General features: G+C 41.5%; 1 protein-coding gene across 4 annotated transcripts in view; it reads left to right on the top strand.

Annotated features, from left to right (window-relative positions):
- Nucleotides 1–17,518, top strand: part of B3GALNT2 (beta-1,3-N-acetylgalactosaminyltransferase 2) — a 29,408-nt gene that overhangs the window by 9,365 nt on the left and 2,525 nt on the right. For 2 of the 4 annotated variants that reach the window (XM_064158569.1, XM_064158573.1), the window contains exons 2-11: nucleotides 1,960–2,104; nucleotides 3,517–3,617; nucleotides 4,619–4,812; nucleotides 6,127–6,222; nucleotides 10,824–10,934; nucleotides 11,562–11,643; nucleotides 13,028–13,211; nucleotides 14,788–14,913; nucleotides 16,778–16,937; nucleotides 17,315–17,371. In XM_064158569.1, coding sequence (XP_064014639.1) covers nucleotides 1,960–2,104; nucleotides 3,517–3,617; nucleotides 4,619–4,812; nucleotides 6,127–6,222; nucleotides 10,824–10,934; nucleotides 11,562–11,643; nucleotides 13,028–13,211; nucleotides 14,788–14,913; nucleotides 16,778–16,937; nucleotides 17,315–17,371 — 1,256 coding nt within the window. The remainder of the gene's footprint in view (nucleotides 1–1,959; nucleotides 2,105–3,516; nucleotides 3,618–4,618; nucleotides 4,813–6,126; nucleotides 6,223–10,823; nucleotides 10,935–11,561; nucleotides 11,644–13,027; nucleotides 13,212–14,787; nucleotides 14,914–16,777; nucleotides 16,938–17,314; nucleotides 17,372–17,518) is intronic. The other 2 variants (XM_064158571.1, XM_064158570.1) reach the window with 2 other exon arrangements.

Here is a 17,518-nt window from a genome sequence, read left to right as displayed (position 1 = left end):
AAATCTTGTCTATGCTGTATGCACTAATCTAGAGGGCCCTCACATTTACATCTGTTTTCTTTATCTGTAGCCTAGCAAACAAAACCCAGTGCGGTGAGAGGAAAACAATCCTTCACTAAAGTCAAATATAAATCTCTCTTTAATTCCAGGCTATCTGATAAATTCATCTAAGTAAATTCTCTTCAGCTACTTGGCTGACTGTTTGCAGACTCTGTTAGAGCTTCTCAAGGGTCTATCCAGTCATAATCTTACTTGAAATTAAGTCCATCCTTCATGATCTCTAAATTAAAACTGCACAAGCTAAATTGTGGGTTACAAGTGTATCCAGCTATGAATAAAAGCAGAGCATTCCCTTGTCTAAGGAAGGCAGTGTGAAGGCAGTATCTGAAGGGGGCTGACAAAAAAGCTGGGGAGGGACTTTTTAGGCTATCAGGGAGTGACAGGACTAGGGGAAATGGAGTGAACCTGGAGATGGGTAGATTCAGACTGGATGTGAGGAGGAAGTTGTTCAGCATGAGTGGTGAGAGCCTGGAATGGGTTGCCCAGGGACGTGGTTGAGGCCCCATCTGTGGAGGTGTTTCAGGCCAGGCTGGATGAGGCTGTGGGCAGCCTGCTCTAGGGTAGGGTGTCCCTGCCCACGGCAGGGGGGTTGGAACTAGGTGATCCTTGTGGTCCCTTCCAATCCTGACTGATTCTGTGAGTGCTGTTCAACATGAAAAGATTAGAAATAGAGCCTTGACATACTAGACTGAAATGTTGAGCGATGTGGTGCAGGAGTTTTGAAAAGAAGGTGGGAAATGGTCATAGTTCTGAATCTGACAGTCCTTGTTTGATTTTTTTATTCCTAGCTACAACAACGGTGAAATCTGGTAACGAAGGCCTGATACCAGTCATGACAAGCCCCCAGGCTTTGGGATAGAACATTCTGGAGGATGCATGTGCTAGTTTGAAGCAGGCTAGAATGTTTTGGTGAGCAAAACTAGATGATAGGCTGTGAAAGGAAAAACAGTGGTGATGTCTGCTTCCCTCAGAGTCTCGCTGAGATGTGTGGGAACAAGAAGGGTAAACACTGGATAACACTCTCGCCATTTTTGTGTCTGCACTTTCTGGCTGGGCTCGGGCTGAGCTGCATCTTCCTAACCTCACCTGCCACTAACCTTGCTTCTTAACCTCTTGGCTGAACCTCTATTCTTCCTTAGGACTGGGGTAAGGCTGAGAGGGGCAGGGGGAAGGTGCAGAGGTGGTTGAGAGTCCCTCCTGGGGACTCAGGTTTCTGGGAGGGCTGTTGTGTTTCTGTATTACCTTTTATATTACTGTATATAACTGTATATACTGTAAATATCTGCTTGTACATTGTGCTAACTGTAAATAAATAGCTTCATTTATATTCCCAGAGCCGGCTGAGTCTAGCTAGGTGACTTCTAAAGTGTGGGGGGACAGGGTACACCCGAACCATCACAATGCATCAGTGGGCAAGCAGAAGGCCCAGACTGTTTGATGAGTTTAGCAGAAGTAGCAGTAGGACCTTATATTTTGCCCACACATTTTCCAGTGGCTGATAGGAAAGTGAGAAGGCCAGCAAGAGCATCTTCTCAGGGGTGTAGTTTCCTTGTAAGACAGGCAGTCAGATATTTAAAGAATGGAAGATGCTGTCAGTCAAAACTGTGCCTTAGTGAGTAAGTCGAAACTGAGCCTACTTTGTGAGTCACTGTTTCTTAATTTTGTTTCACCTGTGGTGACCTCCTTATTAGCTCATTGCAGTAAAGTTTTCCTAGATGGCTAGCAAAGGTTTTGGCATGTTGAAAATGTTGCCCTGACTCTCAACCAAGAATGTGACAGTAATTCTGCTTCTTGTTTTTAATGTTTCCAGGTTCCCAGTACTCTTGCTTTTGAGTGTGCATTGTAATTATTTCTTGCAATTCAGGTTTATAATGAATCTTTATCACTTTATATTTCTAGGTCCACTGGCCTTCTTTCCTCTGTGGAAGCCAAAACACGATGTTATTGTGGGTGTGTTGTCAGCTCGACACAATCACGAGCTGCGCAGCGTTATAAGGAACACTTGGATCAAGCACCTGAAACAGCATCCTGCCCTGAGCCAACGGTAATCACTACTGCTTTGCAGGTTGGGGTGGGGGCAAACTATAAAGACTATGATGCTGAAATACCTGGATTTAATTTTCATGGGTGTTTTGTTTCATTTTGGGTGTGGGTTTGGTGGTGGTGTTCTTTCTTTTTGTTGTTGTGGGAAAGTTTCTTGGTTTTCTGGGCTTTATTCGTGAGCATCTTCTACTTAGTGATTTATAGGAGTACTTCTGAGCCATAACTGGGTTTTATAGAAGGAATAAAATGGAATTGTTTGACTGTTCTCTGCCGTTTGTTTTTGCAATCAGTTGCCACTATTCAATACTGATGTATAAGACTTTGCATTTTTTAGCTTGCAGGGTATGCTTTGTACAGTACACACCTGGAGATGCATGCCAATCCCGAACACTTGGATTCAGGCAGCATCATATTTGGTGAAAGAATCACAAAAAACTTTTGCTATAGCCTCAGCTGTAAGGTTTCAGGTTTGTTTCCCCCTGAAGCAGGTGCAGCAGCAGAAGCCTTCCTAGTTGGTTGCTTAGACTTGACAGTCTATAGACAGCTCTCTTTTTGCTGAGAAGGTTCTACTGCCGCTCGTGCCAGGAAACACTCTCTTGATAGGCCTCATGCAGAAAGCCGTGTACTGCTCACAGACCTGGTGTCGGCTTGCAGTGGAGGATAGCTACTTCACTTAGCTGAAAATGTGACCTTTCCTAGTCCATCTGGAGTTCCAGGAGGATATTTAGCTGCTAGGTGAAAGACTAGGGGGTGTCTTGCCCTTCATGCTGCTTCTGACTCTGGCTCAACCATAATTTGGGCTGGGAGAAACGACCTGTTGTTTTGCTGCAACCCTGCACTGAGACATTTAGTTGCAACAGATAGAATCATAGAATCAACCAGGTTGTAAGAGACCTCCAAGATCATCCAGTCCAACCTATCCCCCAGCCATATCCAGCCAACTAGACCATGGCACTAAGTGCCTCAGCCAGGCTTTCCTTGAAGACCTCCAGGGACGGTGCCTCCACCACCTCCCTGGGCAGGTTCCTCCTTTGATGCTGTGTGGGTTTTTTTTCTTACTATGTTTTTTGATTGCCCTTTGAAGGCAGAATAGTTAAACAGTCCTGAATTGAGTAACAAGGTCAGGCAGATCTTCAGGATCCTTCAGTGTTACATCTTTTTCCATTTTAGTGTGCTGGCTGCCTTGAATCCAATTCCTAGTTGCCAATCTTCATTATGAAATGTAAAACACTGAAGTGGGTTTAGAATCAAGCTTCTGTGAGGGGATTCACATGATTGCTCTATGTACTGCTGACTTTTAAGGAATTCAAAATCTGAATCCTGTGAAAGACAGACTGTTGTGATGAAATAAGTTTACTGAAGATGGAAGGAGGAGGCAAGAGAACTGGTGTTAACAAAACCAAATTATTTTAGTGTCCTTGTCAAGTTTATAATAGGTGCGCATGGTTGTGCTGTGCCAGTGGAGGACAGAGAGGACCCCTACTCCTGCAAACTTCTGAACATCAGTAACCCAGGTATAGAAGTGAACTTTTAAAAATCCTGTGATCTGAACTAGAAACTAATCATCTTTTGGTGAGCTTAACTGACACAGCTGCTTTTGAAAATAAATGCCACCTATAATTTACTGTCTTAACAGTTGCATGATCTTCATGTAAGTACCCTGTGCAGGCATGAGAGGGAGAAGTGTTTGGCCTTTGAAGAGGAGGCCACTGGCTTCTGATGGATTTGCATATTTCTTGTGTCAGTTCACAGCTTCTCCCATGTAATGTCCATTTTTACTCAGTCTCTGTGTAAAGTGAAGTAGAAGAGAGCCAATATGGCCTAGCCTAGTGTGACGGGAAGAAAGTAGCAAGGCACCAGAATCTTGAATGTCAGCTGGACTTCCCTGGTGACAAAGTAAATTCTAAGCAAGTCTGGCTGATAATTTTTTCAGATTGTACTCTAAAGAGAGAACAATTAAGAATTGTACCATGGTGGGAAAAATTAAATGCTGCCATATCAAACTTCCTAACGAAAATAGTAAATTCTTCATGTCACCTTTTTATTCCATTTAATTTTTGCTCTTTAATTGCAAGTTAACTAGCTGATGCTTGGCACTTAAGCCAACGTTTCACCGTAAAATGCAACTTCTGTTACTTTGTCTTTGAATGGCAACATCCACTGCTTAAGCAGTCTCCCCAGACTAAATGCTGCCTCAGGGTTTTGGGAAGTCATAATACCAAAAAGGAGGCAGGATTTATTGTGTTTCTAGTTTCTTCCCTGTGGATATGTAGGCCCTGACTTGCAGTTGCTGGTAGCCTGCAGGTTGCTGCATCACTGTGAGTTTCTCCTTGCTCCAGTCTGCAGACAGTTACATTTTCTTCTTCTCCAGCATTTGATTATCCTCGTGCACTTGTGAGCTGTGCAGATTAATTGAATCGGAATGCTTTGCATGTATCCAGAGTGCTTTGTGTGTATTCAGTGCAAGAACCATGAGGTCTTACCTTGTCACTGGTGTCCTTTCTTTTCCTTACAGCTTTGAATCAGGAAATTGAAGCATTCAGTCTCCCTGAAGATGTACCTTTTGTGCTATCTGAAGACAGAATTGTCAGTGTGAATTTCCGTGTACTTTACCCCATTGTCATTACCAGTCTTGGGGTATTTTATGAGGCTGATGGAGTGGGATTCCAGAGGAATATCACTGTGAAACTGTACCAGGCAGAACATGAGGTAGGGTATTGTAGTTATATTTTGAAAGTAGACTAAAGCATGCTGTTTCATTGTGGATTGAGTTCTAACAGGAAACAATATGCTGTCTTGATGATTGAGAAAAGAAGCACCAAAATGACAAGCACATCACTTACACTTTTATTCTGTTGCATTGTTAATTCTTATTTCACAGGTATATAAACACACATCCTGGGTGAGGAAAAGATGAGATTCATAAAATGTTGTCAGTTTATTTAAATGCTGTTTGTAAAAAGAACTTAAATCTAATTCCAAGACATAATTTTGCTTACATTTGAGATTCTAAATTACTGATAGATATTGAGGAATAAAAAAAAAAAAAAACAGTTAAATGTATTTAAAACACATTTGCAGAGAGACCCATTTAGTGCAGAGAGATGCAGAACAGCTTGAACTTTTTCTTGCCTGTCTTCTGCAAGACACTTTGAGATTCTTAGAAGCTGGTGTCATTTATTGGTGTTGTTTACAGGTAGTAATAAAACTTAAGTGATAATTTCCCCCACTCCCAAGCTTTATGCATTTGATAGAACAGCTTAGTGCTAACCTGGAGGGAAAAAAAACAGAGTATGATTGTTGCAATTGGTATATTGCATCCATTTCTACCAATCACTCAACAAGCCAATTTCAAGATTTCTGGCTCTGCTACAGTAGAAATGATTTCAAATTTCATAATTAAGTTTAAAAAAAAGGCAATTATGATGGGCTGCCAAAGGGTTTGGTTTATAATAGAAAAAAAAGTCTTCTGTAATCAGGTTTGTGTTTGATAAGTGGTAGAATTCTAACTGTTGAAAGCCTGTTAATGTGATCTACGTTAAGTTTTTACTTCAGGAGATGGAGAAGAATTTAGAGTCATGGGAGTGCTTGGAGGCTGCTTTCTGAAGACTGGGAATCTGGCAATACAGCATCTTTGTCATGTATTATTATCTAAGGGCCATTTGGTGGCCTGTGTAATATAGTAACAGTTAAATTTTAGAAGTCATCATCCTCTGTTACATTTAATAGCATGCAGCTGTTTAAACTAAGATTGTTTGTAAACTGAGAGATGAGTCTGAATCTTTCAGAGGATGTGCTCTGTTGGTTGGATTCTAGTTGAATTTGCACTCCTGTTCCATTGTTGTTTGGTTCCGCTATATCAATCCAACACTTGAGTTATGTGACATCTGAGACTGTCCTGAAAGCAAAATGCTCCCTGAGTTTCATATAATCAACAAGCCTGTTATCATTGTACAGAACTGAGATGGTTGAGATTTGCATGATCTCACAGCACTCTTAGTGTGTTTTTTTTCCTGTTCACAGGAAGCTCTCTTCAGTGCTCGCTTCAGTCCACCAAGCTGCGGAGTGCAAGTGAACAGATTGTGGTACAAGCCAGTTGAGCAGTTCATTTTGCCAGAGGTATGTGCAGTTATTGGAACTGTCTGCAGTTCTTTCAAGTCAGCTGGAGAGGCTGATTGATAAAACTGGCCTTTGCTTGAGGCAGAAAAGGGCAAGTGAAAACCTCTAGAATGTTAGTTGAAGGGATATAGATGCTGAAGTCTATAATTTCTTTTTTGCCATCTCTTTATCACCAGTAGTTACAAAGCAAAAGGCTGAAAAATCCAAATTGATACTACACTGACAAATAGTGAAGTTTCAGAAACATTTTCAGTTTCTTAAAAAAAGTAGTACCTGCTTCAATCTGTGGAAGAATTTACCAGAGAAAGGGACATTGCTTATTCCCTCCTGCTCTTTCACATGTGAGTACATAAGACAGGGGAGAAGGGCACTGATTCCTAAGAAACAGCTGGAAGAGAAGTTTCTGCCTCTCATGTCTTGGACTTAACGAGATACTGTTATGTTTGCAGTGACAGTATCAGTTGAGTAGTTGTAGTGGAGAAGGTCTTACTGAGGGTTACTGAAATTTGGGGTATTCCTTTTCTGGCAGTGTTACTGAGGGGAACTTTTTGTTCATTGAACCATACAAGGAAATGAGAAGCTGTTTAGTAGGGTCTACATGGAGCATGTGGTGCACAGAAGACTGATATTTTGGTTTTTAAAACATGTCAGTATATTTTTCCCCTCTTTTTTTAAAGGAGCCCTCAGAAATGTGGGAGAAGACTGCTTTTTGGGCAGTTGTGAATGTTAGCATTCTTGGTTGTCCTGAGATACCATTAGCTAAGATGAGGCAGGACCTAAAGTATTGTATTTTGTTTTGTTATGACTCATGGACAAGAGATACCACACAGCACACAAGAGTGTTGTAAGGAAAGGTATGTTTATTTGATGGTACCAGGTGACAGGGAGGATCCCTCCAGCAAATCCTGCACACCTGCACCTTGTTCAGGTAACTACTTATGCTACAAAGCCATGCATATTCAGTACATGGATGGGGTTAGTACAGTTCTAGAAATAGGTGGGGTTATTACAGTCAGTTCTTGAAACTCATTTCCTAACGTCCTGCCTCCTCACGCATGCTCATTGCCACCTGGTGGTCCACTTCTGGAGTCTTTCTGATGAGGGCTTGATGTCTTCCTTGGTTTGTTCCTTAAACCTTTTGCTTATCTGGCAATATGGGTCACATTCTAGGCCAAAGTTTCTGATGTTCTCATCTTTGACTACAGTATTATTCTTCTCCAAAGCAGTATTCCTGTGCCTTCTCATGCTTAAGCAACCTTTCTTTGTGTATATTTGATTTATGGGGCTTTATACAGTTAATGGTTACCTAGGTTGCTACATTCTATATTTGCTTTTTCCCTTATCACTTATGTCTTCTTTGGGATTGGGGTGCAGCTGACGAGTAGTGTTTTGGTATAGGAATATGGCTGCTTAGAAAGGAAGGTGTTTCAACACAGAAGGATCATACAGGAAAACATGATATTGTTACAGTGATGGTTTAGTGAGTACAAGTGGACTCAGAATGAGAATTCTCATTCAGCAGACCCTCACAGAGTCCGTGCAGAAATTGTTCCTGGTGTTCCTGGCTGCCATCTCTGGCTTTTTGCCTTCATTAAATACTCTTCTATATGACTGGACCCTTGCAGCTATCTGTGTAAGTTGCCTTTAGGTCTGGGTTGTTCTTTTACGCAAGAAAGAAGTGTTTTGTGAAAGAATGGAGCAAGAGAAGACTAAAGCAAGGAGGAGAGGACATTTGGGGCCAGTTTAATCCCTTATTAATTCCTCTGGCTCTATAAGAATGAATGCATTTAGAAGCTTTTTTAAAGGGGAATCTGCATCTGATTAATTGGTTTATCATCTTCAACTGTTTTTATTGAATATACAAATTTGTTATGCCAGTAGGAGACCAATCTAATTTGATCTCAAATTAAGTCAGGGATTTTTACTTTTTAGAAGACTATTGTTTACCCAGTAATTTGGTAGTGTAAATTGTAAGCTGTTTCCCTGTAAGACTTTGTTCAGAGATACTGAAATTCTGTGCAGTTGTAATTTTGCTATAAATAATTGCATTTTTCTGAGAGGAAGATGGGAAGTACTACACTTAGAAAGAGGCTATTTGTATTCATGTATTTCTTTGTGTGGGCTCCCTTAATCTGATGCATGTCATGTGCTGAATGCTTACAGGATAACATGATGTGTCTAATGTAGATTAATAGGGCTTATGCACAGCATGTAGTCTTCTCTGGTACTTAGGATGCTGAACAACATAGGATGATTCAGAGGAGGCATTTGTTTGCTTGAGTGCAGTACCTTTAGTGAACTGTTTAATTGTCACAAGGTGGTTTCTGAGAAGATATCTATTCTCTGTTTTTTCACCTGCGAGTAGTGGATTGTACAGACTGCTGAAGAGCTTCATTTATCATCCAGCTGAAGTGCTGCTCTTTCTGCTTGCCTTGGGGAAAGGCAGGGAAATTCAGCATTAGAGTAAGCATCTGGCAGGCCAGATTGTCAAAGACAGAATCGATCATTCAGCTTTGGAACAACGAGAAGCATGGAAGAGCAGAACCGCTAGCAGAGAGCTAAAACTAACACAGGGGCTTTTACAGCCAGCTCTTAGCAATGTGCTTGTTATGTCAAAAAGCCACAGGCTGTTTGCTTGAAAATGGGGCTTCGTGCTAGGCACACTCTGTCTTACTGGTGGGGAGTAGCTGGAGAAGGAATAAGCACAGTGCTGTTGAACATTGAGAAAGCAGCCTGGCAGGGCTGCATTATGCTGGCACACCTGTTCAGTATTCATTGTCAATGCTGCTGCACTTCAGCAGCAACAAGGCTGGAATTTAAATGGGGAGAAAACAGATGAGGTGGTCTCAGGTGTGCCACTGCTGTTTTGCTTTAAACATTTCCAGGCCTCAGCTTTCATTAAGCAGCTTAGAGTAAGGCTAGCTGAAGACTAAATTTATTAGAAAATTTGCTTACAAGTCTGTCAACCTGGAAAATAATCATAGTTTGCAGCTTTAGAACACCTTGCAGGTTCCTTGGTAATAACTGCATAAGACTCTCAGTACATGTTTGAAGTCAGCATCAGGAACAGTCAGTGGTGTGAATTGTAATGTTTCTGATTCTTGAGGACTCTCAGCCTCACTAAACAACTTCCCAAAGGTTATGTCCATAAAGGAAGCACAGAAGTGGCATTAGAGCCTGCTGTACAGCAAAAGAGATTGAAATGGGAGATGACAGCCCCTGCAATTAGAGCAGTTGAGCATGTGGGTTCTACTGTGCAGGGCATTCAGGGGGTTTGCTACTAAAAATTCATTTGTTTTGATAACTGACAGGTAATTAAACAAGGGGACAGTATTGAGCATGCAAGTCAGGCTTGAATAAATGCTGACTAGATCCATTACTAGATTATAAAGCTGACATTATAAACAATAGATGGGAGAGTTCTGAAATACACAGCTATCATTTAAATACTGAGGCTGCTGCAGATGTAGAGGAAAGCAAAGACTTGAGCTGAACTCTAAGCTAGATTTAATGGTGTATCAGTAACTGGAGAGTTCCTGGAGAAGGTTTGTAGTGTACAAGGGGGTTTAAACAGGGAAGAGCTGGGAGATTACTAGTGTAAGTGAACTGACTTTCTACAGCAAGAGATGCACCTGCGAGTAATTGAAACGAACTGTTTCTCTGTTCCAAGATCTCCACTAGATACCAGTGTTTTTTCTATGAAATTGGGAGAAACAAACCAGAATGCACTCACTTAACAGTCAGGAGTATAACCCTACAGCTACTCTTTGCTACCCTGTCATAATGGTGAGATTGATTTTAAGACGTTAAAAAATACCATCCTGCCAGTAGTTATTCCTGTGAAAGATGCCATTTGTCCCTTTGCATGTTCTCAGAGGTCTTCAGGGAAGTCTTATGTTAAATGGGAATAGTTGGACTGTTAGGTGGTTTAGTTTCAAGGTGAGATGGAATGCTCTTTAACACAAGAATGTGCATATGTTCAAACACATGTGAGAACCATAGAGTGACATAACTTAAATTGACAGTTAAACCTAGAAAATTGTAAGGATACTCATTTGTCTTTCTCTCCTTTCCACATCAGCCAACATGTGAGGTCAGAGTTTTGTGACTCTTCTACAGTAGCTCGTGATAACTTTGCCAGGATAAAGGTGGCTACATTTTCCTTTGAGTTTTATTGATATCTGGACTGAGTCTCTGATCTCCGATTTTGGCAGATAACTAAAAAGCAGCATTTATTTCCAAAGCTCTTCTAGAGTATTCTCTTTGTAATACAGGGTTTTTATAGCTGATGTTTAAAAATTCACTTTTGAGTTACCTTTAAGTGTCATCTTAATGATGGTAGAAAGCCAAAGCCTTTTATACTACTGCTAAAAAAATAATTCTCCTAATTCATGATTAGTCTTAAAAGTATGATTACACATTAGTGAGTTTCACAGATGTATTTCTTTTGTGTAACTTATACTGACCTGTAAGTAAAACATCTATTTTGTGTGTTCAAGCTCTGTGTTGCATGAAATTGGCTAGTGTGAAATAAAACCCTTCAAACTATTTGATTTTCATCCTTTGAATATCTGCCTGACAGTGTTTTGCTCTCTTACCAGAGTTTTGAAGGTACCATTGTGTGGGAAAGCCAGGATCTTCAAGGTCTTGTTTCAAGAAACCTTCATAAGGTGATGGTGAATGATGGAGGAGGTGTTTTCAGAGTCATTACAGTGAGTCATCTCCCTTTCTCTTCCACTGTGTTTCTATTTTTCCTCTACATCTTGGGGATTCAGGTTTGTGCTTTCTTGAATTTTTCTGTAAATCCTTGAGTCTCTTTGGCTTCTCTTGTCTCAGAGGAGAAATTTGCAGTGTCTGGGATAAAGACAAAGGCATAAAGAAACCCTATGCATTTTCTTTCCTTTTTTATTTGAAGGTAATAAATTTCATCTGTTGTCACTGTCAGATGAGAAGTAGTATCACTATGTCAAAGATGGCAAAATGTGGGTCAAAAGCCTCTTTATTTCTTAATATCTCCTTTTCCAGTTGATGTGTTGCTTGCTTAAACATACTGTGCTGTTGGAATTTAGTCAGAGTAACTTGACATTTTGCTCTCGGTTTGAAACTTGCTCTCTAAACTTCTCAGGGTACTGCTGGTTCTAGGTGAAACTTCCAAAAACACCACAAAAGTTTGCAGTTAAAAATCCTATTTTCTCATTATACAGGTCCCTAAACTAGAAAAGCTTTCAATTAATTTCATTCTTTGTTGCCAGAAAACTTCACCCCTTACAGTTGCAGGGAAAACCACATCAGTGATGGAAAATGAACTAATTTATTTCTTTTCATTAATCTGTCTCTAGCAGGCAGGAGAAGGGTCACTGCCACATGAGCTCACAGAGGGTGTGGAGGGAATAGCAGGTGGTTTTATCTACACTATTCAAGGTATGTCTGCAAAAAAAGCAGAATCACATTTGATGTTATGATAAAACAGGAACTTTAAATTCCATTTCTGTGGTAAAATTTGTGCCATCTCTATGAACTTGGTCACCTTACATTTTCTGCTAGTAGAAACAAATTCCCTCTCTTGTTTTTTATGCCTGTTAGTCTTCTTGCAGTGTTCTTTTTAGCTATTACCTGCAGTCAGTTGTGTAATGTGGTTCAGCAGGAACCACCTATGCTACATCAAAGCAATGCTGATTATATTTAGCATAGGATTTTTGTTTGTTTTGGTGTTATTTTTTTTATGCCACATATACATGCTTTATGAATAATAGATACAACAGCCTTTTTGCAGTGAAGTCACTCTTCATATTACAGTATCACAGTATCATCAGGGTTGGAAGAGACCTCACAGATCATCAAGTCCAACCCTTTACCACAGAGCTCAAGGCCAGACCATGGCACCAAGTGCCACGTCCAATCCTGCCTTGAACAGCCCCAGGGACGGCGACTCCACCACCTCCCCGGGCAGCCCATTCCAGTGTCCAATGACTCTCTCAGTGAAGAACTTTCTCCTCACCTCGAGCCTAAATTTCCCCTGGCACAGCCTGAGGCTGTGTCCTCTTGTTCTGGTGCTGGCCACCTGAGAGAAGAGAGCAACCTCCTCCTGGCCACAACCACCCCTCAGGTAGTTGTAGACAGCAATAAGGTCACCCCTGAGCCTCCTCTTCTCCAGGCTAACCAATCCCAGCTCCCTCAGCCTCTCCTCGTAGGGCTGTGCTCGAGGCCTCTCACCAGCCTCATCGCCCTTCTCTGGACACGCTCAAGCATCTTGATGTCCCTCCTAAACTGGGGAGCCCAGAACTGAACACAGTACTCAAGGTGTGGTCTAACCAGTGCAGAGTACAGGGGCAGAATGACCTCCCTGCTCCTGCTGACCACACCATTCCTGATGCAGGCCAGGATGCCACTGGCTCTGTTGGCCACCTGGGCACACTGCTGGCTCATGTTCAGGCAGGTATCAATCAGCACCCCCAGATCCCTCTCTGTCTGGCTGCTCTCCAGCCACTCTGACCCCAGCCTGTATCTCTGCATGGGGTGGTTGTGGCCAATACCTTGAAAACTGGAAATCTCTTTTTGACTGAAGAGAATACTATTTTACTTGAAACTTTCTGTGTCAGACCTTATGCAAAAATATATTTCTTTGTTCTGCAGCTTTTTAACATTTCATTGAAATTTTTCAGTTAGTGGTAGAATTTTCATAACTCCACAGAGTTAAAGACATCTTCAGATTCATTTTGTCAGCGTGGCATGTTTGGTCCAAGAGAAGCGTGCGGAACAGTATGTAGGTACACATCTTTGTTTAATGCTGGGCTGTTTCTTTCAGAAGGTGATGCTCTTTTAAAAAGCCTCCATACTCGTGCAGAAAGGTTTGCAAGTCACATGAAAAAGCTGGAAGAAGAAGATGCTTTATTGAAGGAAGAAAGCAGTACCTATGATGATATTGTTTTTGTGGATGTTATCGACACGTACAGAAATGTTCCAGCCAAACTGCTGAACTTCTACCGATGGTAAGCTGAAAAGACTTTCTCTTTGGAACACTGCTGTTTGTAATGCAGGGTGATCCAGAATGTTACATTACCTGACAGGTTCCATGAAATACAAACCCTCTATGAGTCACCTCATTAAATTCTATTTCTCTCACAATTTTGGGGGCCCTGTAGTAAGTAATGTAACAGGATCTGTATTTGAGTGGTGACCCATGGTGCCTCAATGAAGCATGAGCTGGCAGGACAGGCTTCTGCTCAGAGTCTAGGTGCAAAACGTTTGTGTCCCCTTGTAATTTCATTCATTTCTATCTGAAAATTAGCCTTTCAAAGGATGGCTTTTGGCCACCTCGTGTGCTTGGTATTTCAGTTTGTGGCTACTGGTTCTTATGCTGTTGCTGGGCACCACTTCACAGAGTCTAGCTCTGTCTCTGTACACCCTCCCTTCAGGTACTCATATACATTGATGAACTCCCCACCGAGCCTTCTCCTCTCCAGGCTGAACAGTCTTAGCTCTCTCAGTTTTTCCTCTTGGGAAAAGCTCTCCATAATTGCCTCCATCCAGTATGTTCATGTCTATCTTGTAGTGAGGAGCTTAAGACTGCGCACTGTAATCCAGTTGTCACCTCACCAGTGCTGAGGGGAAGGATAAGACGCTTGTGTATAGCTGGAACAGAAGGTTGAGAGGAAGGATTTTCATAGTGCTTTGCATTGTCTGTGATGAATCTAATTAAATTATTGCCTCCAGTTTGCAATTCTTTGTCTGTCTTTGAGACAACTGTTCAAATTAATTGACATTGCTGTGGAGTAAGAAATACACCTGACAGTTGCTTATGCACTTACATTTATAACCATGAAAGTTGTTAAATAACTGAAAAATGGAACCATGCTTTCAGTTCTACAGAGTTCAAATGTCAAGACTTAGATCTTTGTGATAATTTTTTACAAGTAAGCAAATTTTTCAAGATTTAGTAATAAAAGGTTTAAGGCAAATGCCCTTCTTGTTAAGAAAGGTCACCCTTAAAAGGGATGCCTCTTAACCAAGGGATAGCCTTTTTGAGTTATTGTACAAGTGACAGATATTTAGCTATTTCAGACAGGTAAAGATACTTTTTTTAACAAATGGTGCTTTCCCAAGGAGAAGTAGTACTAAGTTATTTCCACATGTATTTCTTACAACCTCTATAGTTGTACTGCCCTTGAACTGACTGTCTCATGCAGAAGAGTAGGCCACTGCCTTTTAACAGCTGTTCTACCACCATCATCAGGGATTCATCCCCTTCTGAGGTCAATAGTGTTTCAGATGCAGTAATTAAAAATCCACCATCTGTCCTGGAGCACAAAACTTCAAGTTTATTTTTCTTAGCTCATACATAAATCCATGTTGTAAGGTAATGACAAGATGCAGCTGCATCTCTTTTCTGTAGGACAAGCAGGCAGTCTTGGTGAATAGGAAAAGCATTTACAAGTTGAGGGTAAGAAAGACACTCCTGCCCTCTTCCTTCCCCATCTGCTTCCCAAAACCCCCTTGTGTTCTGTTGCATAACTGTAGTTCCTGAGCTGCAGCTCAGCTTCTTACCACTTTTTATTTTGGCTACAGGACAGTTGAATCAACAAGTTTTGATTTGTTGCTGAAGACAGATGATGACTGTTACATTGATTTGGAGGCTGTTTTTAACAGGATAATGCAGAAAAAATTGGACAGACCAAACATTTGGTGGGGAAAGTGAGTCGTTTTGTTTTTTTTAACTTGCCTTTAAGAGATACCATGTTTTTAGTGAAAGGTTTACTGGTTTAAGTCTGTTCTCACGTAGGTTCCCCTTTTCTGCCTTCAGAAGCTAGTGACAAAGAGCAAGTCTTTTGTACGCGTAGAACTTTGAATCTCAGAATACACAAATCAGTCCTTTACAATGTAAACTTTGCAAGTCCTTTACAAACTTTGCAGTGTGCCATTCCAGTGAGTGAACTTGATGAATATCTTACATAGTTTCAAAATGTATTGTCTGCTGCAGAACTTTAGTAAGTGAAAGTATTCCAGCAGTACAGTAACATTACAATGAAAGTACATACTAGAATTGTAAATATTACATTTCTTCTGGTGGCCTTGAGAAGTGGGAACAGGAGAAACAAAATTGCCTTTGTAGTGTGCACTTGACTTGGAAGTCTGGGAATGACAGACATTGATACTCACGTTGCTGCTGTCTGAAATGCTGTATCTGATGCATGCAGTCTTAAGCCAAGTTGCCCAGCCTCAAGGAGAAGTGGTGTGTAAAGGTATCAAGGAATCTTACCATGTAACTGGTAGAAGGAAGTGACAAGTCATGCTGGGACAGAAGAGCTGGACAAAGTGCCAACTTGGCTGTGTCTGTGGAGAACTTTATATAGGAGCAGCTGACATCTTTAGTGCAAATTCTCCAGTAGTCACAGTCTCCAGGAAAGTGTGAGGTGTGGCGAGCGACACCAAAGTCTCTACAGCAGACTGGCAAAGCAGGTGCCATTCAGTGTGGAGGGGGTTGCACCCTTACTGTTGTGACATTAGTCTAGAGTGGAAGATGCTGTCAAGTGAATTTGGGTATTGGATGTGACTTTTATCTCCTTGGTGCTTTAACATGTCGGCTTCAGCTGTGAATGCAATGTAGTAACAGATCTGCCACTCAAGTGAAATTCCTTCCTTATGGGACTGTTGTCTGAGCTGACAGCTCTTTGTAGCTCACTAAATCCATTTTAGCTGCTTGTGCTCATGACCAAATCCAGCAATCTTTGAAGCAGTTCACAAAAAAGGGGAGAACATGCTGCACTGACTCAGTCCACACGACTGTATGTGAAGTACTTGCAAAGGCAAGAGGAGTGCAACAGCAGCCTGTTACGAACATGGCCTGACACAGCAGTTTAGCTGTCTGTAGTGCTGCATGGTGTGGCAGTGTGTGAAACTGAACTATGCCATGCTGACATGATGGGAGAGACTGGAGAGAGAGTGCACCAGTGGCTTTCTGCAGGCCACTAGCAGTAAGTGCAAACTTCTTTGGAGAAGACAACTGCCACAAAGGTTTTTTGTAATTCAGTGATGCCTGCCTTCTTGAACATCTGCCTTGTATTCGTTTGGGAGACAGCTTAGAGAAGGTACAGAAGCCCCCAGTACTTTGCCTTGCTTCCTGTTTCTTAAGCAGCTGCTAGTTTTATCAGGGAAGTAGGTTGTGTAACAGTGCTGTAACTGCGTGCCTGCTGCAGACACCACTTCTCTGTCATGTCAATTAACCAAAGGAGGTTGGACACAGATGTGCCTGTTTACAGAACACAGGCAAGGACCTGGATCAAAGCCCAGCAGCAGATGCAGATATGCTGAAGACCTGAGAGACAATGTTGTGGTTGTTTCTGTTGTTTAAGAATTTTCTCTTATTACCCAAGACTGAGACCAAGCAGTAGTTATACTTTCAGCTGTTGTATTTGATTAGATGTGTGCCCTAGGCTAGGAACTATAATTAGCATCTACTTCTATTTCTTCCCCTTAATTGTTACTTCAGTTGTTAGCCTTGTTCATAGGTTTCACAGGAGGATTTGTATAAACATCTCACATCTAATGTGATCTTCAGTTTCAGATTAAATTGGGCAGTTGATCGAACTGGGAAATGGCAAGAACTGGAGTATCCAAGCCCTGCTTATCCAGCCTTTGCTTGTGGGTCTGGCTATGTCATCGCTAAAGACATTGTTCAGTGGCTGGCAAGCAACTCTGAAAGACTGAAGACATATCAGGTATTAAACACTGGTCCAGTTTTATTATCTTCAAACTGGTCTGGGGAGCAGCATGTGTACTGGGAAGGCTAGAAAGAACATTGTTCAAGTGTTTGTTTGTGTTGGATTCTCCAGGTTAATGCTGGCTTTCTGCAGTGCTTTTGGTCACTGTGCTTGGTGTCTACTCTAGATCAAAGCACAACTGTTTGGGACTGAAAACTTCTGGGCCTATAATCTTGATTTTGGGCTTTTGAAAACAGTTTATTATTACAGTTTTGAGGTTACCATTTTTTCCTGCTGGTTGCATGATTATACTTACTCTAGTTTACAAAGTCATGCTTCATGCTTTCCTGGTGCTGATATCTGTATATTAATCTTTTTTTAATGTGTGGTCTCAGGGTGAAGATGTTAGTATGGGCATCTGGATGGCAGCTGTGGGGCCCAAGCGATATCAAGTAAGTCTGAAGACATTCTGTGCTTCCCCTAGCAGCCCCCACCCACACCTCCAAAGTACTCTGAACAGGTCAAGTTGGTGACCTCTGTGTGGAAGTAAAGATTGGTGAAGACTGGATTCTTTGTAAGGAAAACTGACTGAACTGGTT

This window comes from Pogoniulus pusillus, chromosome 18, assembly GCF_015220805.1.
Source record: "Pogoniulus pusillus isolate bPogPus1 chromosome 18, bPogPus1.pri, whole genome shotgun sequence".
Taxonomy (NCBI): domain Eukaryota; kingdom Metazoa; phylum Chordata; class Aves; order Piciformes; family Lybiidae; genus Pogoniulus; species Pogoniulus pusillus.
This window is presented reverse-complemented; position numbering and strand designations above follow the sequence as displayed.